Below are 22,534 nucleotides of genomic sequence, written 5' to 3'. Positions count from 1 at the left end.
GTTGTTCTCAACCCTGGACACACATTAGAATCACCTGGAAAAACTTTAGAGCTCTGTCTGCATATCTATACTTATGTGAAGGTATAATTTATACCTAGATTTACATAAACCTACTATCTCACCCCAGAACAACTGAGTCACAGAGTCTGGTGGTGGTACCTGGTCATTGCTGTACATTTAAAAACAACCCCCCGGGGATTCTAGTGTATGGGTGGCTTTGAAGACCACTAATGTAAGGGCCCCCGGGCCTTGGGTTGATACCTTCCTAATTTCTGGAGTTAATTTGGTTCGTTTGGCTAAACTCACTCTGTGGACATCTGTGCTTTAAAGGTGGTGACCTGCTTGGATGGAAGAGGACCGACCACCCTTCTGTCCAGGAATGGAAATACCCACTTCCACATTAACACTGTTAAAACACCTAAGAGGCTGTCAGTGTATATTCATGAGAGATACGGGAGTTTCAGTTCTGCCTTGGGAAATCTAAACACGCACATACATGTAAGAACGTGATTCTGTAGGTCACAGGTGTACATGACATCCTTGGGGGGTGATAAAGGAAGTAGGCACCAGTATTGGGGGAATACCTCCAGAGAGTCTTAGGGATGTGAGCTTTCAGTTTGGTCTGAAAGAAGGGATGACTGTTCGTTAGCAATGAAGAGAAGGAAGGGCATTTTACTTCAGGAAGTAACATGAATTTCAGACCTTTAGGAGTGTGGTATAGGAAGCATGCTTTGAGGCAAACCCAGGTTTTGAGGCAAACCCAGAATTAGATTGGAGAAGTCCAGGAGGTCTCAGATAATGAAGGGCTTTATTTTGTAAGTTCTGAACCTCCAGATTTTGGCAATTAATGCAGAGGTACAATCAGGTTTCTTTAGGTTGAGTTGCAGAAGCAGTGCTTTGCTGAGTGCAAGCCTGTAGCCAGTTACCAGTCTTTAGGGGACATTCACCTGTATAATAATATGCAGTGGTTCATTCTTATACCAGCTCTCATAGTTTTGTGTCCTTGAGCATCATTGCAACACATAAATTATTTAAAACTGTAGCTAGCAGCTTTATTTTCATTAACTGAAGAAAAATGGGGTTCTGGAAATGCAGTTTGTTATATCTTACTAATTACAAAGTTTCAATTTCCTTAATCCCCAGATGTTCTTAGTGGCTCTCAGAGCTTATGCCTGAGTAGAGTATTTTCATTGTAATATTAAATGTGGGGATAGAGGACTTGGAGCTGCCTCTTATGGTTTTTGAATCTGGTGTTTGCTGCGGAGATGACAGTCATCATCATCTGCCATTGGTAAAGTACTTTGTGCTCTCATGTGTACTGCCTCATTGATCATATTGATAGAGGTGTATGCTGCCTAAAGTTTCAGTGTGACTCTGGTACTGTTTCTCCTTGAGCCCAGCTATGGCCTCAGCACAGCCTTGTAGGCAGCCATCCCCAGGTCAGCTGGGCTGGCAGGTGAAATGAACTCTGGTGGCCAGTACAGTCATGACAAAGACTCTGCCTGGTGTCTTGCTTGGAGTAGGGACATATGTGAAATGTTTTGACAGTTGATATGGTCAGACTTCTCATTTGTATTCTTATTTCTGTTGGCAAGAGCACAGATTGTGTGACTTTAGACAGATAGTTTCTCTGTGCCTCTTTTTCCTTAAGACAGTTGGCTGGATGTGGTGGTTCACACCTGTAATCTCAGCACCTTGGGAGGCCAAGGCTTGCGAATGGATTGCTTGAGCCCAGGAGTTCAAGACCAGCCTGGGCAACATGGCAAAGCACCATCTCTACAAAAAATACAAAAATTAGATGGGTGTAGTGGTGCACACCTGTAGTCCCAGCTATTCAGGAGGCTGAGGTGCGAGTATTGAATCAGTCCAGAGGGTTGAGCCTGCAGTGAGATGTGATCACGTCAGTGCACTACAGCCTGGGCAACAGAGTGAGACCCTGTCTCAAAAAAAAAAGAAAAGAGTTAATATTACCAATGTTCGCAGCAGCATTATTCACAATAGCAAAAAGGTAGAAACCCAAATGCCTATTAACAGATAAATGGATAAACAAAATGTGGTGTATACATACCATAGAATATTATTCAACTATAAATGAGAATGAGATTGATACATGCTTTACTATGAACCTTGAAAATACTATGCAAAGTGAAATGAGCAAATGCAAAAGGACAAATATGTGACCTTACTTACATGAGGTATCAAGTATAAGCAAATTCATAGAGACATTAAGTAGAATGGTGTTTCCTGTGGCTATGGGGAGAGGGAACAGGAAATTAGCATGGCGTTTCTGTCTAGGATGATGAAGAGTTCTGGAAATAGATAGTGGTGATGATTGTACAATATTGTGAATTTGCTTAATACCACCGAATTGTATACTCAGTAGTTAAAATTACAACTTTTGTATCTGTTTTACCACAATAAAATACAAAGAAAATTGTCATTAATATTTGTTTTACCTGTCTCATAAGGTCATTGTGAAGGGGAAATAAGATTAGGATGTTTTCAAATGTCATTGGGATTATCTTTAAAATCTGAAAATGTTTAAGCAGACTCAAAATAGGCTTTTGAGTAGCTCTTTTTTTTTTTTTTGTATGTCCCCTTATATGTTTTTACGCAACCGGAAGTTGGGTGAAACAGTGATTTAAATAAACTAATATTTCAAACCTAGTCATATTTAGCAACAGTTGCCGTAAATTACTTTGCATAGTTGCTCTGAAGTAGGTTGATGATTAAAATTAAGCTCAGAAATGTATATTTTTGAGTTTATACCTAAGTTGTTTTTCAGTTACACCTTTGTCTTATTCAGTAGCATAATAATGAACATTTGTTAGCCTTTCATTCTAGCTTACGTATATAATTTTTAAAATCTTACTAAACACCATCCTAAAATTTCTTATAGGCAGTTTTCTGTTATCTTAATGAGAATATGTTTTCTTATAAGCACAAAAAAATTCAAGTACCTTTCGTGCCACTGTTGGAAGGAATTTTTACTGTGAGAGACTTGAGCTCAGAGAACATACATGTATAATGTTCCTTTTGTGTGTGCATTATGATTTTGTTTAGACTATTAAAAATAGACAGTATAAACATAACAAATTTGCTAAGGAAGAGATCCGAACAAATTTTACTCTTGTTTGTTGTTCTTTTTTAAATCCCCATCTAGATTTGGAGGTTGATATGTGGAAGAATAATTTGCCTTGATTTGAAAGATACTTTCTGCAGTAGTCTGCTTATTTATAATTTTAGGATATTTGAAAGAAGATATGGAAGCAGAAAATTTGCAGTAAGTTTTTATGTCTTTTGTCTTTGCCACTTAGGCTATAGAAAAAAATTTTGTTTAAATGGATTTTACTTTGTTAAACTTGGTGTTATTATTTACAGTTTTTTTAAAATTATACTATTCTGTATCTGATTTGAGGCATATGGGCATTAACCAAAGAAAATTTTAGAATAGCATAATAATAATAGTGATAATGATAATATATAGTATTAGTTGTGAACAGCTAATACAAATTTTAATACTTTGACTTTAATAAAATTATAATTTATTTTGCTTAGTGGTTTGTGTTTTACTTGTTAAAAATATATCTTCAACCTACTTAAAAATTATGGATGTTAATACATTTGAGCAATATGGGTTTACTCTGCCGATTTTCGAAAGTCTATTTTAATAAAAACAATTAATTTTGAATATATATACACACACACACATACATACAAATACATACCTCTGAGCTGATTCTAGTTGAATAAATGTTAGTTTATTTTTAGGAGACTCATCTCTATAATTTTTCTGCTGTTTTATCTTGTAGTCCTTTTTGCTGGGTTCCTGGGTTTTGTCAGCCTTATTTGACTTTCTCCTCGTCGAAGCTATGCAGTATTTCTTGGGCATCACTGCAGCTAGTAATTTGCCTTCTGGATTGTAAGTAGCACTTAAAGATTGACTTAATTTAGAACAACTTGAATGTGATTTAAAGTGTTATATGTGAAAGTCAGTAAAAGAATATTTTAAACTTTTAGATATAGTAAAATTGATTTTATATGTAAAAAGTCTAATCTATGCCTACATTTTTATTATGTTCTTGAAATATAATCAATTTTATATTCTTTCTTTAAAATTTATTTTACTTTTTTTTTTGAGACAGAGTCTCGCTCTGTCACCCAGGCTGGAGTGCATTGGTGTGACCTCGGCTGACCACAACCTCCACCTCCTGGGTTCAAGTGATTCTCCTGCCTTAGCCTCCCAAGTAGCTGGGACTACAGGTGCGTGCCACCATGCCCAGCTAATTTTTGTAGTTTTTAGTAGAGATGGGGTTTCGCCATGTTGGCCAGGCTGGTCTCAAACTCCTGACCTCAGGTGATCCATCCTCCTTGGCCTCCCAGAGTGCTTGAGCCACCGTGTGAGCCACCGCGCCCAGCCACATTCTTTTTTTAGCTTTGAAATTTTGTGTTTTAGAGAATTTTAAGTGAATTTCCTATTCTGATCCTGATAGAATTAGTTTTGTGTGTTTTTATAGTGAAATGTGTCTTTGTAACTTTATGAACTAAACACAAAATATAGTTTCATTAGATTAGGAAACAAAATTAATTTGTATGAAGTTAGGCTTCTGAAGAATAATTTTTAAAAGCTGATAATGTTTTATACGTTTCCATCAAACATAAAACAAAGCCAGTGTATAGGTTATAACTTTGTAGACAACCTGCAGTGGCCAACCCACTCAGAATTTGTGTGCTTTCATATTGCGTTGATCTTCTTTTAAAAAAAAAATCATGTATTAGTGTGTGAAATAACTAGATTCTGGGAGCAGAGTTGACAGAGCGAGACTCCATCTCAAACAAACAAACAAACAAACAGGCCAGGCGTGGTAACAGCCCGTAATTGATGGTAGCAAAGCTTCAAATACGGGCTCACGCCTGTAATTCCAGCACTTTGGGAGGCTGAGGTGGGCGGATCACGAGGTCAGGAGTTCGAGATCAGACTGGTCAATATGGTGAAACCCCGTCTCTACTAAAAATACAAAAATTAGTCAGGCATGGTGGCGTGCACCTGTAGTCCCAGCTGCTCAGGAGGCTGAGGCAGAAGAATCGCTTGAACCTGGGAGGCAGAGGTTTCAGTGAGCTGAGATCACACCACTGCTCTTCAGCCTGGGCGAAAGAGTGAGACTCCCTCTCAAAAAACAAAAAACCCCCCAAAAACCATGTATTAGTGTGTGAAATAATCAGAATCTAGGAGCAGAGTTGTTAGCACATGTAAATGACCTCCAAGCATCTGAACAAAGTATCTGAGACACTATTTGGGAAATGAGATAGTATGAAATATAGATACCAGATATTTAAAATTCTGTGTGTACTATCTTCAGTCTTTTAATTTTAAATATGTGTTTTGAGAACTATTAAGCTACTGTATGTATCTTGATTCAAATTCACTTTGGATCCCTATTTTAAAATTATAATTAGTGTTCTAATAGCTTTCGTACCTGTTAATTTTTATTTATTGTTAATATTTACAGTGTTACTCCCTTTTGTGAATTATAATTGCTGTGAATATCCATGAATGTTGACCTTTAGCTGTTTTAATAATGTATGATTCTGAATAATGTTTGAATGGAGACATAAAATTCTGTGTCAGAATTAGCATGAAGTTTGAATTCCACAGGTGGTCATTGTAATTAGACTGAGAAGTTAAAGTTGAGTATTCTGTTATTGGGGAAAATAGTGTTGACATCAGGAATGATTCCACGTTGACTCAGGGAAGCAGCAGCATTGCTAAATCATAATTTTTCCCCAAAACATCTCCTATCAGGCCAGTTCTTTTTCGTTCCCTGTATAGCCTGCTGAGTGATGGGAGGTATGTGTGTCTGTGTTAGAATGAACTTTGGAGCTGGATAGTAACTTAGCATTAATTCTTATTTACACTGTCTCCCTGTCTTCTTTTTCCTGCTGCACATAGAGTTGAATGACAGTAGAACTTTTGTATTCATTTATTTAATTATGGAATCCTATTAACTTGTGCATAAAAAGAAGATTGATTCAATTTTGAAGTTGGCGGGAATAGTTTTGCTTACTCTCAGAAGAGGGAAGGGATTTACCTACTTAAATCTCAGTTTGTAGCAAGAGTTACAAACTTGAATAAGTTGAAAAGTTATAGCATCCCCTTTGAAAGACACTATAAATGTTAATTCAGCCATCTCCTGAATAAGAATATATTTCTCTTCCTTTTCAAGTCACAAACATAGTATATAGTATGACTTTTTTAAATCTTGAGGCTTTCTCAAACATAGACTTTTTGGAACACAATAAACTTTGTATTCTGTAAATATATCTCTTAAAACATTTTATTAGTATTACTTTTGGTAGAGAAAAAGTTTTGCTATGTTGTCTAGGCTGATCTTGAATTCCTGGGCTCAAGTGATCCTCCTTTCTTGGCCTCCCAGAGTGCTGGGATTGCAGGTGTGAGCCACTGTACCCAGCCACAAATATATCTTTTATTGATGATAGCAAAGCTTCAAAAACTAAAGAGAGGAAACTACTGTTTGTTTGTTTGTTTTTTCCAAATCAGTGTACTTCATGGACACAGGGAGGGGAACATCACACACTGGGGGCTGTCTGTGGGTGAGGGGCAAGGAGAGGGAGAGCATTAGGACAAATACCTAATGCATGCGAGGCTTAAAACCTAGATGATGGGTCAGTAGGTGCAGCAAACCACCATGGCACATGTATACCTCTGTTTAACAAACCTGCACATTCTGCACATGTATCCCGGAACTTAAAGTAAAATAAAAATATGTGCTTTACAGCTTTCAATGTTTTTCGCCTAACATCTAATACTTTTCTTTCCCATCAGGACCAAATTTTTCTGCACTCTTCTACAGTTCTTTACTTCCTATTTAATTATCTCTTTTTTTTTTTTCTTCACCTCACCACTACAGGAACTTCTCTTATAAAGGTCACCAGTGGCCACCTAATTTCTAAAGCCACTGGCCATCTTCTTTAACCTTTCAGTAGCACATTAAATGCTTTTAACCTCTCCTTATTTCATGAAACCACCTGCTCTCGTGAGTCCCACACACTGCTCCTTGCTAGTTCTTTTTGACCTTAGTTACTGCGTGCAGCTCTTTTCTCAAACGTTTTGGACTATCTTGCGCACTTTCTTGATTTCAACTACAGTGAACATGTATTGTTTGCTTCCAAGCTCTCTATTTCCAACCCACACTACTTTCTTATTCTGTTGCCCAGATCATAGCTCACTGTAACTTCAAACTCCTGGGTTCAAGTAATCCTCCTAGCTCAGCCTCCTGAGTAGCTGTGACTATAGGTGTGCCACCATGACCAACTAATTTTTTTTTTTTTTGAGACAGAGTTTCACTCTTGCTGCCCAGGCTGCAGTGCAATGGCGCGATCTCTGCTCACTGCAACCTCCACCTCCCTGGTTCAAGTGGTTCTCCTGCCTCAGCCTCCTGAGTGGCTGGGTTTGCCACCATGCCAGGCTAATTTTTTTGTAATTTTAATAGGACAGAGTTTCACCATATTGGTCAGGCCGGTCATGAACTCCTGATATCAGGTGATCCACCTTGCCTTTGGCCTCCCCAAGTGCTGGGATTATAGGCATGAGCCACCGTGTCCGGCCATTTTTATTTTTTTTTTTAGTTTGTTTGTGTGTGTTTTTTTTTTTGTAGAGATGGGGTCTTGTTATTTTACCCAGGCTGGTCTCAAACTTCTGGCCTCCAGTGATCCTCCTGCCTTGGCCTTCCAAAGTGCTGGGATTATAGGCATGACCACCATGTCTGGTCTAGAGTCTTACTTCCTAATTATTTATAGACTCAAAGAAAACTCATGTTCAGAAGGTCTCCTCTCTTCTGGCCTTCTCTCTATCCTCTTCCCCTCTTTCTTCTTATTTTAGTTAGTAGCATCTACCCAGAGTCATGCAAGCTGGAAATCTTTCATTTTGCTTGTCAATGGGGTAGGTCACTGAGTCTTAGTTTTTATTTTTTGAAATTTGAACTTTCAGATTCAAGGGGTACACATGAAGGTTTGTTATATGAGTATATTGCATGATGCTGAGGTTTGGGGTACAGATGGTCCCGTCACCCAGGTAGTGAGTGTAGTTTCCAGTAGTTAGTTTTTCAACCCTTGCTCCCTTCCCTTCTTCCCCCTCTAATAGTCCTCCGTGTCTATGGCTGCCATCTTGATGTCCATGTGTACCCAGTGTTTAGCTCCCACTTTTAAGTGAGTTCGTGTGGTATTTGGTTTTCTGTTCCTGCATTAATTTATTTAGGATAATGGCCTCCAACTGCATCCATGTTGCTGCAAAGGACATGATTTCATTCTTTTTTATGGCTGTATCATATTCCATGGTGCATATGTACCATATTTTCTTTATCCAGTCCATTGTTGATGGGCACTTAGGTTGATTCCATGTCTTTGCTATTGTGAATAGGTCTGCGATGAACATGTGAGTGCATGTGTCTTTTTGGTAGAATGATTTATTTTCTTTTGGCTATGTACTCAGTAGTTGGATTGTTGGGTTGAATGGTAGTCCTGTTTTAAGTTCTTTGAGAAATCTCCAAACTGCTTTCCATAGTGGCTGAACTAATTGACATTCCCACCAACAGTGTATAAGAGTTCCCTTTTCTCACTTATATACAACAGTGTATAAGTTTCCCTTTTCTTCCCAGATCTCCCCAGCATCTGTTGTTTTTTTGGCTTTTTAGTAGCCATTCTGACTGATGTGAGATGGTATCTCTTTGTGGTTTTGATTTGCATTTGATGATTACCGTTGAGCATTTTTTCTTGTGTGTTGGCCACTTGTGTGTCTTCTTTTGAAAAGTATCTGTTTGTGTCTTTTGCCCACTCTTTAATGGGGTTGTTTTGTGCTTGTTGAATCAAGTTCCTTGTAGATTCTGGATATTAGACCTTTGTCAGATGCAGTTTGTGAGCATTTTCTCCCATTTTATAGGTTGTTTACTCCGTTGATAGTTTATTTTGCTGCGCAGAAGCTCTTTAGTTTAAATGGGTCCCGTTTGTCAATTTTAGTTTTCATTGCAATTGCTTTTGAGGACTTAGTCACAAATTCTTTCCCAAGGCCGATGTCCAGAGTGGTGTTTCCTAGGTTTTCTTCTAGGATTCTTATAGTTTGAGGTCTTACATTTGTATCTTTAATCCATCTTGAGTTAATTTTTGTATGTGGTGCAAGGTAGGGGTATAGTTTCATTCTTCTGCATATGACTAGCCAGCTATCCTAGCACCATTAATTGAATAGGGAATCCTTTCACCACTGTTTATTTTTGTGAACTTTGTTGAAGGTCAGATGGCTGTAGGTGTGAGGCTTTATTTCTGGGTTCTCTATTTTGTTCCACTGGTCTATATGTCTGTTTTTGTACCAGTACTATGCTGTTTTGCTTACTGTAGCCTTATAGTCTGAAGTTGGGTAATATGATGCCTCTGGCTTTGTTTTTTTCTTTGCTTTTTTGCTTAGGATTGCCTTGGCTATTTGGGCTCTTTTTTTGGTTCTATATGAATTTTAGAATAATTTTTTCTAATTCTGTGAAAAATGACATTGTAGTTTGCTAGGAATAGCCTTGAATCTGTAGATTGCTTTGGACAGTATGGCCATTTTAATGATATCAGTTGTTTCAGTCCATGAGAATGGAATGCTTTTTCCATTTGTTTGTGTCATCTTTGATTTTTTTTCGTTTTTCTTTTTTTTTTTTTTTTGAGACGGAGTCTCACTCTGTCACGCAGGCTGGAGAGCAGTGGCGCGATCTTGGCTCACTGCAGCCTCCGCCTCCCAGATTCAAGCGATTTTCCTGCCTCAGTCTCCTGAGTAGTTGGGATTACAGGCACGTGCCACCATGCCTGGCTATTTTTTTTTTTTTTTTTGTATTTTTTAGTAGAGACGGGATTTCACTGTGCTAGCCAGGATGGTCTCGATCTCCTGACCTTGGGATCAGCCTAGCCTGCCTTTGCCTCCCAAAGTGCTGGGCTTATGGGCATGAGCCACCACGCCTGGCCATCTTTGATTTTTTTCAGCAATGTTTTGTAGTTCTTGTAGAGATCTTTTACCTTCATGGTTAGATGTATTCCTAGGTATCTTTTTTTGTGTGTGTGTGGCTATTGTAAATGGGGTTGTGTTCTTGGTTTGACTCTCAGCTTGAACTAAGTTATTGGTGTATAGAAATACTACTACTGATCTTTCTTCATTGATTTGGTATCCTGAAATTCTAGAGAAGTTGTTTCTTGATTCCTGGAGCCTTTTGGCAGAGTCTTTAGGGTTTTCTAGGTATAGAATCATATCGTCAGTAAAGAGAGATGGTTTGAGCTTTCCTATTTGGATGCCTTTTCTTTCTTTCTCTTGCCTAGTTGCTCTGGCTAGGACTTCTGGCACTGAGTCTTAGTAATGCAAAGTCCTGAATAACTCATTCATTCATCCCTTCGTCTCTACTTCTACTGTCATTGTTATCCCAGTCTCAACTCTTACATCTTTTATTGTCTACTTTTTTACAGTAATTCTCTAGTTTCCCTGTGAATTTCAAAGCATTCCATACAATGCTGTCAGAAGTTATCTTTCTAAAATGCAGGCTTAACCACACTAGTTCTTTTAAAAACCCTCAAATTCTCATATCCATCAGAATAAAAGTCAGATTCCTCCAAGATGCTATCCAGGCAGTCTGGAATAGTGGAAATAGCACAGTCTTTGCCATCAGACAGACCAGATTTGAGATTCCAGCTCTGCCACTTACTAGTTATGTGAAATCTTGAGCAAGTTACTTCTCTCAAGCTCCATTTCCTGAGCTCAGTTTATAGATGACCCTCACATGTCAACGGTGGGGTTTCTGTGCTTCAAAGGGTAGCCCCGAGAATTAAAGAAGCTGTCTTACATCAAGCTTCTAGAAACAAGCGTATACCCCTTCCATGTATTGTTTTTCTTAAGAGAGAAGGTCTTGCCATGTTATCCAGGCTGGCCTTGAACTCCTAGGCTCAAGCCCAGTCCTCCCACCTGAGCCTCCTGAGTAGCTGGGATTATAGGCATGTGCTACTATGCCCAGCTCTTCTTTCCTTTCAGAGCCCTCCTCGTCTGACCACCAGCTAGTCTCAAACCACTTTCCAACTGGTCATCCAGCTTTCTTCGCTTGCTACGCATTTGCATTCTCAATGCCTACTTGGTTTGCTTTCTGCTTCCTTTTGCCCTTTGGCAGATTGCCCTTACATGTGTATTACAGCACATGTATTAATTATCTCTATTAGTATTTATTATATTACCTTGTCATTGTCTGTGCCTTCTAGGCTACCCACTGACTCTTTAAGGGAGAACCAAGTTTCACTTTATGTGCTCATTGCCCTACATTCAGTAATGGTGAAGGGCAAGCAAGCCTTGATTACAGTGTGGCCCCACTAAGACTGTAAGGGAAGGCCTTTGAACCACAGACTTGTTCATTTCTTTTTCTAGTGCTTTGCATAGAAATTGTAGCTGACATATGATGGATGCTCATGACTATGATTTAAACTCAGAAAATGTAACTGTTAGGTTTTGAAAGTAGAGATAACTCCATTATTAAAAGCCATATGTATTAGGCATTTCTAGTAACTCAGTCCTGCCACACATCTGGCCTTATATACCTATTATTTTTTGTTAGTATTTATATGTGGATGTTACATTGTTTTCCAGAATACAGTGAAATTTTGAATTTTACATATTATGTTAAAATATATTTGATTATAATGCTAAGTAAATTATTTTAAAAATAACTTTTAAGTGATCTACAATTAAAATTTAGATTATTTACAATTTTATTGTGAGAATCACAGCATACATTTTCACTTTGTTGATTTTGTATCAGTAGAATCTTTTGTTGTGCTTTTTGCTTTGAGACTAAACTCTTCTTATCAAGACAAGCTCTGGCAGATAACTTTTCCATCTAATACATTTAAGAGTAGATTCATCTGTATGGTTGAGAGTAGGCTCTGACTATGTATATGTGTACAATAAACCTATATGTCAAATACAAGAGTTGTTTTTCTTGTTTTAGAAATAATATATGTTAAATATATAAGATATATAAATAATATATAAAGGATATAATATCTATAAACGAGACTTATTTTGTGGTTTGTGATATTATAGGTAGTGAGTATAAAAGATAGAGGATTTTACTGTCTTTGACTATTGAAACTAAAAACTTTGGTATTTTCTCTTTTTTGAGAAACTGCATCTCAGTACCTACCACCTTATGTAGCTCTGAGAATGTTTAAGCATGTTTGCTTTTATTATTGAAAATTAGTGTTCGACATGAAAGAACTGACCTGGGTTTCTAGGGGTGGTTCTTTAGCTGAGCAAGTCACATAACCTCTTTAGGCTTCAGTTTTTTATATTTTGAAGAGAAGAATTGTACTAAGAAGATTGTCTAAGGGACCGTCTAGTGCAAAAATGCCATTTTATGATTAGACTTTTGTGTTTTTTTAATCTTTCTTTTTTTTTTTTTAATAATATGAATTTACCTATGTTATTTCCAGAAATCAATTTTGTTTTTTTTTGGAGACAGAGTCTCGCTCTGTCGCCTAGGCTGGAGTGCAGTGGTGCAATTTCGGCTCACTGCAGCCTCCGCCTCCTGGGTTCAAGCTATTCTACTGCCTCAGCCTCCCAAGTAGCTGGGATTACAGGAACCTGCCATCATGTCTGGCTAATTTTTGCATTTTTAGTAGAGACAGGGTTTCACTATGTTGGCCAGGCTGGTCTCGAACTCCTGACCTCAAGTGATCCGTCCACCTCAGCCTCCCAAAGTGCTAGGATTACAGGCGTGAGCCACCATGCCCAGCCAGAAATAAATTTCTAACCAATGCATATATTTGGTTCTAAGCCCCAGTAGGATATGATCATGTTAAGAATGATAAAGAGAGGAAGTTATAGTTGAATCATTTATTTTACTTTCATAAGTATTAAGAATAATAGGGGCTTTACTGATTATACTTCAGTTTTTTTCTGTTAGATGGATAAGTCACTTGGTTTGTTACTTTATTCGGAGAAATTAAATGGCAAGACTAAGAATCCAAGGTTCCCATAGTACTATTTATACTGTGACATATGGCCTGGGAAAAAAAATCAACCTCTTTTGTAAAAATGGGATCTTGAACCACATAAGAAGAACAAACTGTTTGTATTGGAGAATGGCATTTCACCATATAGTAGATAGATGATAGAAGTGAACTTGGATTATTGGATAGAAATAGCATCTCAGGTTAGATTTTCATCATTAGTCCTAAATAGAGTTTGGTGCATAGTAGGCTCTCAGTGTTTGTTGAATGACTATCCTCTGTTTTCAAAAGGATGAATTCAGAGTAGGGGAGGGCTGATCGGGATGGTCTTTACAGGCCCCTTGGGTTCTTGTTCCTGTTAATTTTGCCTTGTAGTAAGTAACAGTAATGAGTTCAACATAATTTCTTATATGGGAATTCTGGAACTCGGTGTTTGGGACATAAAGTACTGGATTTATAAGTCCATTCCTAGTGCAAATTAGACCTAAGGGAGCTGCATCTAGATAGAAAATAATTTAATCAAATTATTTTGTATGGTAGTTTGATTTCCCCCTTACTGACTTGATTAACATACATGTGTCACTTGCACATAGAAATGCATAAAGTTAATTATCTGTGTAAATAAGGCTTGACTGTGAAAGACAAATCAGATGCTTTTCTCCGAATAATTCACAAAAATGTTTTATATAAGTTTTTAAAATGAAGATAATGAATTTACTTTTTTCAAGAGAAAAGGGACTTGATAATATTATACAGAATATCCATTGATGCCAGAGTAGTTAGTGAAGTGAATTTTGATGGGATTGAGATAAAAGAACCTTTCTATTATTCATAACATTTCACTGTTTATATTGCTTAGTGACCGTAAACTACCAGATCGGAAACTTTTTCTGCGCATGCTTCGAAGGTAATTACGGTATAGCATGACACTAATGACTCGAGCCTGAAATTGTTTTGAAACGATGTAGTAGAGAATCACATCCAGACACGTGCTGAGGTTCATGAGGAAGGTGGTAAAGGCTCCCCAGGGACTATAACTGTTCTCCCCCGTTCCCAGCATCAGGAAAACGAAACAGATGTGGAAGGGCATAAAGCAGACAAGCACCTGCACCAGCAGTGTGATGATGATCCTTATGGACTTCTCCTTGACTTTGGGTTTCAGCTTAGACGTCCTGCCATGAAGGAGATTATGAATAATGACCAAGTAGCACCCAATCATGATGAACAAAGGAATCAAGAAAAAAAATGTCAGTCGAGTGAAGTTTAGCACATTCACAGCTTTTAGATAGACGATGTCAGAAATCTTGAGGCAGGTGGCGGGTGTGGAGTCTTGATCCGGGTCTTTATGGAGCAGTAGCAGAGGGATAGTCGTGGTCAGGGTCATTATCCAGACTCCCACACACGCCAGCACGGCTTTGCATGTGTTTTTAAGTTCTTTGGCATACTTCGGCTGTACAATGGCCATGTACCTGTCGGCACTAATAAAGGCAAGAAGCCATAGAGCAATGCTTGGGTAAAACACCGTGAGAGCTCCAAGAATCTGGCAGAAGTACTCTCCAAATGGCCATTCATCTTTTGCATAATAAAACATTCGAAAGGGTAAAGTCATTATAAATATCAAGTCCACTAATGCCACATTCATCATATAGATGGTTACAGTGGTTCTCTTTTTGGTGGTACAACTGAAAACCCATAATGCAGTGACATTAACAAATAATCCAATTATGAAGATACAGCTATAGAAGACAAGGGCTGCAATTTTGTATTCATCTGGATGTGAGTTGTTAAAAGGGACAGGTTGATCTTGATTGTTCAGGGTGATCATTTTACAGCTTGTTGGTGGGCATGATACTTAGAAACTGTAAAAATAGTTAAGAAAAATAAGAATAGTTAAGAAAAAGAAGAATAAAATCCTCGGTTAAAAAACAAATGCTTAACATTCTCCCACTCAGCTTGACTGCCAGTGAATTTTAAGTTTGAGAGCATTTTATGTTATAAACTCACTCGATGTGTCTTAGTATTTATTAAGGAATCCATTCCCTAGAGATTATTCCTAATTTGTATTAATCTATTAAAATGATCCTGGTGTCATAATTCATTGGGCAAGTTCATTCATCTCTCTCTCCCTGCTCACTTCCCTTCTTCCTACAAGAATAACCATTTCTTTACAATTTTTTCCTATAGTGTGAAATTAGGTAGCCGTTGTTCCTGTAATAAGTGTCCTTTAATTTGGACTAATTGGGAAAAGGCCATTCTGAATTTTGACTTAATACAATTGTTTGCCACTTTTTATCATCTTCATTCTGTTAAAATATTTTGCAACCAGATGAGTAATGTCCAAATAATGTATTTTTTCATTAAATACAATTTTAATATACAAAATATGTAAATAGAAACATGTGGAAAATTAATCAAGGAACCATTCGGCTGGTTAACTACTGAACATTCACAGTAGTTCTCATTTGAGAGAGAATGGGAACTTTTCCTGTGTTACAGCTGCAGCCCCACTGTCTGTTGAGCATGTAATAGGTACTCAATAAATACATGTTTACTGAATTGATGAATAAATAAAGGAAGGAACTTTTGATGAGATGACTCACAGCAACTCTACTTTGCTAAAAAACTCTAGTTTGTAAATCTCTAGTTTGGAAATGAAGACTTGTGTAGCTGGCTATTAAACTTTTTGTTTTTTTAAAGTGGAAACACTTCATAGTGTTTATTACCTTATGTTCTCTTTAAATTATCATAAGTCTAGAAACAGCAGTGTTTTGTGCCATGGTCAGCAGATCAAGAACTAGACTGTTAGAGCAATAGATGACCTATTTTCTAATGCACAATTGGGAGTACCTAATGCCAAGTCTTCCAAGTTTTGTGATTTCAACTGCTGTACTTCAGTGGTTCACAGAAAGCAGCACCTTGAAAACAAGCTAGTGCTATTAGTAACTTTCATATCCTCATTCCATCTAGATTCAGAAGCTTCAATATTATTTAAATTTAAAAAATTTTCAAAGTAAATCCAAAAAAGGAGTATCTAAGACAAGTAGATATTAATAAGAAGTCATTCAGTAACTTGATGTGTATGTAGAAACTAACAAATTTCCATCACCACATAAAAAAACCTGCCCATTTTAAATGGAAAGGAGGTTATTTGGGGTTGCAAATATCATTGACTCCTCAGTGTGAAACTTCACTCCCCCGTGATGCAACACCAACAACAGACTTTAAAAACAGACTTTGCTGCAATGAGATGGAACCTGTGGCATCCCCTTGAAATATAGAGGTGGATGAAAAGTTTCCTTCAAAAATGTCACTTTGCAGAGTGGGCTGTCTTCAGATCAGCCCAGAATTTCTATTTAAGGAAAACTGTGGGGGAGATTTGCTATCTGTGGTCAGTGGCATCATGGGCTATTGATCATTAAAAATTAACTTGAGCAATTGCTGTGGATAAACAAGAAACGTGCCTGCCTGCCTTCCTGCCTTCCTGCCTCCCTGCCTCCCTGCCCTACTGCCTCCCTGCCTCTCTGCCTCCCTTCCTCCCTTCCCTTCCCTTCGTTGCTTCCTACCCTCCCTCCCTTCCCTTCCCTTCCCTTCCCTTCCCTTCCCCTTCCCCTTCCCCTTCTCCTTCCCCTTCCCTTTCTTCCCTTCTTCTCCTTTCCTTCTCAAATATTTAGGTTAAATATGATTTTGGAGTATAATTCTATATATTTAAAAACATATTAAATTTTCCAAATATTGGTGTGACTAGAATATTAATTTCTATTAAATGAGGAAAGTGTTACAGAAAAAAATTATATCTCTAGTGTCATTCAAAGGAGAGTAATCATGGAGGCTTAAATCTTATGTTTAACTGGAATGAATTCTTAAATAGTAGCAATTATAATAGAAATGAAATTTTGTATTTTTCTTTTTTAGTATTGCATCAGGACTCCCTTCACCTATCCTCATCATTTAATTTTGTGACATAAGTCCTATACTTACAAACCATCTTGAGTCTTTTTTCCCATGTTATACTCAAGCAGTTTTTATGTAGCTTGTCACCAATACTTGTATTCATTTGCTCAAGTTTGAAAAAAAATGAGTGATGCATGTGTTTTAAAGGCATTATAGTATTGATTGTCCTCTGCAAACACAGAAATTTTTGGATAAATACTAAAATGTGATTGACTTTAAAGTCAGCTTTTAAAAGCTGTAGATACCACGGCTATCTGTAGCTTTTCTTTTCTTAAAACCATTAAGTTATTTCATGAAACAACATAATTGAAACCATGTGATGAACATTTCTAAATATACGTATGATTTACCATAAACATTTTCTTTCCTTAAGTTGAAAAAAATTACATTTACTATTAATGTAAAGCAATATTGAAAATAAATGTAAAATTGTATTGTGGAAAGATGATTATATAGCCTATTTCAAGGTCTTTCACCAACATAGTTTGTTACGTTTATTTTTTAATCAATTTTTTTTTTTTTGTAAAGACGGGGTCTCACTATGTTGCTCCTGGGCACAACTGGTCCTCCTGCCTTGGCCTCCCAAAGTGCTGGAGTTACAGGTGTGGGCCGTCACGCCCAGCCTGCATTATTAAAATGAAATGATTTTTGAAATATAGTACATAAAGCATTACTTTTGACAATAATCATGAAGTTAATTAAATGCTGCTTACCTCCTGTCCATCAAAAGTCTGTATGAGAGATGAACATTTTTCAGCACTTCCACTTCTGTCGAAGGGATATCTGAGTTGCTTCTGTTAAAATAGCTCCTTCTGGAAACAGTGTATTTAAGAAATGTTTTATTTTGTTTTAGACTCTTGTTGCTTTAAAAAGTAGTTTCCAGTGTAATGCTTGGCATGGGAGTTGGTGCTGGGCTGACTGTAATTGCTGCTTTGTCTCTTTCAGGAAGTGCTCTCTGAAAGAGGCTTTTTCACCTTATGACTTTACCCTGGATGTGGTTTTTCTCTCTCACAAATGATTCGTTTATGAAGTCACACTTAGCATAAGCTCCCCTTGAAATGATGGCATATATTTAAGAGCATTATATACAAAGGACAAAGTTTCTTCAGTTTGTGTACTTTGATGCTTAAAGTCTGCATCATCCATGGACAGAGAAGGAGATTTGATGTTGAGTAAAAAGGGGTTTAAAGTCTAGCTTCTTTGCTTTTCTAAGCTGTGTAACTTTGTCTAGTTACCTGCCCACTCTGACTAACCCTTTGTTCCTACTTCATTTTTGTACAGTTGAAATAGAGATAATACCATCCAGCAGGATTGTGAGGGCCCTAAACCAGAAAGGTCCCAAGTGCTTAACATAGTACCTGGCACTTAGTAGGTAATCCTAAATGAAGTCTCACTTTTACTACCAAGTTCTTAAAAATCATAGAATATCCACATTTCCACTTTTTACTATTTAAACAATTCTAAATGTTTAAAAGTAGGATCCTTGATTATTTGCTTCTGCTTTGCCACATACATTTATCCACTTTAGTTTGCTGTATTTTGTAAGTCTGCTTTTCTAGTGCATGGAAGTCTAGAAATAATTTCTTTTGCATAAAAATTTCTGCAAATCTTAACAGAAAGGACTCTGAAGTCTTTAGTGGACTGATTTACATATTAGGAGTGTTTTCACCTAAGAAGGGAAATGAAACCAACAGAAAGGGAAGTGAGCAACGAATCACTGCCTGCCTTGTTAGGTTAATTTTTTTTTACTTTCTCATTTCTTAAAAAAAATTTATCCTCTCATTTGCTTATCCTAAAATTTTAATTATCTTTATATTTGGTTTACATGGTTTGTCAACTTTTAAAAGGTACATGAACTTAAATGTATTTGTTTTTTGAATTTTAGACAGTTTGGGGTCCATCCTTTTTTTTTTCCCTCAGACAAAACCATAGTAAGTCTGTGGCTTAGAAAAGTTACTTAAATCCTTGTCTTTGGTGATAAAATACTTTTGATTGTTAAACCTGCCAGAATGATGGGTTTTAGCAGTATTGGAGACAACCATAGCAACTATTTCTTGTGTAGATGAAGAAATTGAAGACCAGTTCCTTGCTTAAGAACTCAGGGTAAAGCCAGACCCAGTTTTTCCCCCTGTAATAACTTCTTCCGAGGTGATTATACTGATCTGTCCACTAGATATGACTTCTTATGGCTGAATTACGTTCATCAATTTTTTATATGTGATGTTGTATTTCATACATCACACAGGAGTTTGATACTTCAGCTGGACAGAAATCTGCCTGCCTGCAGACCTAATCTGTTCTTTCCTTATTCACGTAGCTTACTACTTTTCTAAAATTAAGTATTGATTAGCTTCCCTATTGCTGCTAAAATCAACAGATACATTGATGGCATGTGTCTAGAAGAGTCCTCTCATCAAGACTTGAGTTCTTCACGGTACACAGGGGCATTCTTGTTTCTGAATTGCCAGGCCCTTAGAGGAGGCATCCAGGAGACCTGAGGGCTCTCCATAGGCCTGGCTTCAGGTTGGGGTGAACTCTCACTTTTTCCTCATCTCGCTGTCCATTCGAGCCCTTTGGACTGGCTACATTTGACTCTCGGAGTGTATGTTCTTTCTGTATTTTGCATTATGATATTATACTTTGTTTTAGTAATTATTGTTGAAGTTGGCCCTACTTAATAGAGAATCATCATAAATGGTAATTTGACTTACAGCAAACAGTCTCCTGAGGGAATAGATCATCTTTTTATCTCCCTGTTTTGTGCTAATGAGTTGATATTCTCAAGGAAAGGTTTTATAGCTGGATTCTGGCAGCTTGTACATGTAATTGTGGTGTCTGGGATCTCTGCCATTCAGTGTCCAAAAGACTTGAACAAGCACTCAAGAATGAGTAGATCCAAATGGTCAAAATGTAAGTCTGCTCAACCTTTTATTAGTAATTGGGAAAATGAAAATTAAAACCACAGTAAGGTATTAGCCATTCGCCAGCATGTCTACGATGAAAAAGACAGACAATGCGAAGTGGTGGCAAGGATGTTGAGTGATGAGGATATCGAGTAACAAGGAACATTGCTGGTGGGAGTTTAAACATGGAAAATGGTTTAATATTAAGTATTAAAATGAAGATACCAACACTCCATGACTCAGAGTCCACTTCTAGGTCTATAACCAGGAAAAACACATGCTGCGTACCAGGAGACATGGACAAGAATGTTCACGGTAACATTATTTATAACAACTCCAAATTAGGAACAACCTGAATGTTCACCAACTGTAGAATGAATAAGTCACTTGTGGTGTAGGCATAGAGTGGAGTGCCAGTCACAATCACAATTGATGATAGATAGGGCAGATAGAACAGCATGGATGAATCTCATGAATCTAGTGTTAAGTTGAAAAAGCCAGACATGAAGGAATTCATATCATTTGATTCCATTTGTATAAATTTCAAAAAGCAGACGAAATGAAAATACAGTGCTTAGGAATTCATGCTTAGGTGGTAAACCTTTTGGGTGGGGTGTGGTCATGTGTAATAATAAGGAAGAGGCCCCCATCATCTATCTGCACGGCAGGATCCTGGAGCTGTTGCTTTTCTTACCCTCACCACCCTTAGGCCCAAAGAGATCGAGGGAGGGAGAGGTTACTAGAACTTGGAAGGAGAGACTCCAGTCAAGTCAGCTGCCTTGGAGCAGTGCTTTTCTTTTGAGAGACGGTAAGCCTGATGTTCCCTTACAGGAAGGAACCAGGGAAATAAACACCCTGACCTCAGGTTCCTCTTGGCCTAAATCTCCCCTGAGGCTCCTGTTAGCAGGACTTAGCTGGAAGCCAGGGGGCCGCGAGCCTTTGCATGGTGTTTGGACCCACCAGCCTCTGGGACAGAGAACAGGCTAGGGAAGGGAAAAGAAGCAAATGGATTTTCTATCATGCTGCACTTTTCTATATATGTGTTACCTTTCCTGTTCAAAAACTGTCTTATAGCTTGTGTGAAGTACATGCTGTAGACACTAAGTACTAGTTCTCTCGGCCTCGTTTGTCCCCTTTTTTTTCTTTGTAGCATATTTATATTTTTCCTGTCTTTAGACTGGGACTGGATAGCTGTGCAGGAGCCCAGCCTGTGCCACTAATTGACCAGGTTGTCTTAACCATGTTAGCTCATTTCTCTGATAGTCTCTCTCCCCAGGGGAAGTTGGGTGAGGCCTTCTGTTTGGGGTCATCCACTTCCAGCCTTATGTAATTTGAAGGCATTCCTCTCCCCGACTCTTTCCATTGCAGAGTATTTACCTTTGGTGTTCCTCTGAATTTCTGTAGGACTGTGGATAGGAGCCAGCAGGAGTCTGCATGGAAGCCTGAATGCGTCCAGTATTCATTTCCTAAGTCTTCATCCCAGGGAGGAAAACCAAGAATGTGTCTGCTGAAGTTTGGGCCTACTCTAAATGCAAAGCACTCAGTCCCCTGATGGGGTCACTTTAGTTCCTGATCTTTGCCATCTTTTATTATTATTATTATTATTATTTTATTATTCTTCAGCATATATGTCAACCTCTTGAAGACGTTATAATCAACCTACAGAGGAAGACCTGTTATTTTTTTCTTGGTAATGAAACTGCGTTGATTTTGGTTACTCAGACGAGGTGTTTACCAGAACTCTGCCTCGTATGCTTATAAAATAAAACTAGTGCTCCATTCAGTTGAATATTTGCAGCGATATTCTTATTGCTAATACTATTTGTATGGGTAGACTTTATGAGAAATTTGTGATTTTCAGCTCGTACAGCCTCTTGGGCTCAGCAAGCCACACAGTCTAAAGAGAGTCTTAACAGAGAAGGGAAGGAAGGAGGCAGGCAGGACCACCCTGAGACCCCCAGGCCATCTGCTGCTGTGCTGTTTTGGAATGAAGGGTCTCAGACCCTTGCTTACATCTTTCTGCCTCTGGTGTAGGGTTTGCTCTTCTAACATGAATGGAACGTTTGATTTAGGATCAGTAATTACAGGTTTTAGAGCTGGAGTTTGAAGTATCTGTGACACGTCTGTCTTTGACAGTCGTGTGGGTACTGATCCCTGATTGCACTTTCACCCCTTTTCTTCTTGTTCTCGTTTTGTGTGTGTCTTGTGAACAAGGACCTGGCACGTGCATCTTCAAACGTTTCAGCATATCTAGAGTAGTGCTTCACCCAGCAGGCCCTCAGTTAACAGGCATATGAATTCGACTGGTGTTTGTGTTTTTCTGTAAGAAAGGTTATGCCATGTCTCAAAAAATGAATGGCTAATGTTTCTAGGTAGATACAATCACAAAGACATATCAAATAAAATAATGAGGCAAAAAGAAATAGGTAGATTGGGATTGGCTGTGTAGAGGTTTTAAAGTGAAAGTGGGCAAGTTAAAAAGGTTTCGTATCAGAGAAGCTAGTTGTAATTTATTGAATGTAGGAGTACTCACACAGTTTATTTGAACATGAAATAGATCTAGATTTCTTACGTATGGTCTCCAGTTTTCCATACCGATTGACAGTTCAGGGCTGCTTTGACATAAATACTGTGCTTCTACTGCCACCTAC

The 22,534-nt window shown here is 37.9% G+C and overlaps 2 protein-coding genes across 2 annotated transcripts in view; one reads left to right on the top strand and one right to left on the bottom strand.

Annotated features, from left to right (window-relative positions):
- Nucleotides 1–22,534, top strand: part of UBAC2 (UBA domain containing 2) — a 188,546-nt gene that overhangs the window by 40,520 nt on the left and 125,492 nt on the right. Inside the window, exons 3-4 of the mRNA XM_017861955.1 lie at nt 3,164–3,283; nt 3,813–3,922. Of these exons, the coding sequence (XP_017717444.1) occupies nt 3,164–3,283; nt 3,813–3,922 (230 nt within the window). The remainder of the gene's footprint in view (nt 1–3,163; nt 3,284–3,812; nt 3,923–22,534) is intronic.
- Nucleotides 13,692–18,123, bottom strand: GPR18 (G protein-coupled receptor 18). Its single transcript, XM_017861962.1, has 2 exons — nt 17,694–18,123; nt 13,692–14,888 (listed from the first exon to the last, which is right to left on the bottom strand). The coding sequence occupies exon 2, from the start codon at nt 14,852–14,854 to the stop codon at nt 13,859–13,861; it is 996 nt and encodes a 331-aa protein (XP_017717451.1). The 5' UTR covers nt 14,855–14,888; nt 17,694–18,123; the 3' UTR covers nt 13,692–13,858.

This window comes from Rhinopithecus bieti, unplaced genomic scaffold, assembly GCF_001698545.2.
Source record: "Rhinopithecus bieti isolate Rb0 unplaced genomic scaffold, ASM169854v2 scaffold_2254, whole genome shotgun sequence".
In the NCBI taxonomy this organism is placed as follows: domain Eukaryota; kingdom Metazoa; phylum Chordata; class Mammalia; order Primates; family Cercopithecidae; genus Rhinopithecus; species Rhinopithecus bieti.
Note: the sequence above shows the minus strand (reverse complement) of the source record. Positions and strands in the feature narration are given on the sequence as shown.

What these genes read in the sequence shown, in the direction of transcription:
- GPR18 (XM_017861962.1), bottom strand. Translation starts at nt 14,854, where the DNA reads ATGATCACCCTGAACAATCAAGATCAACCTGTCCCTTTTAACAACTCA.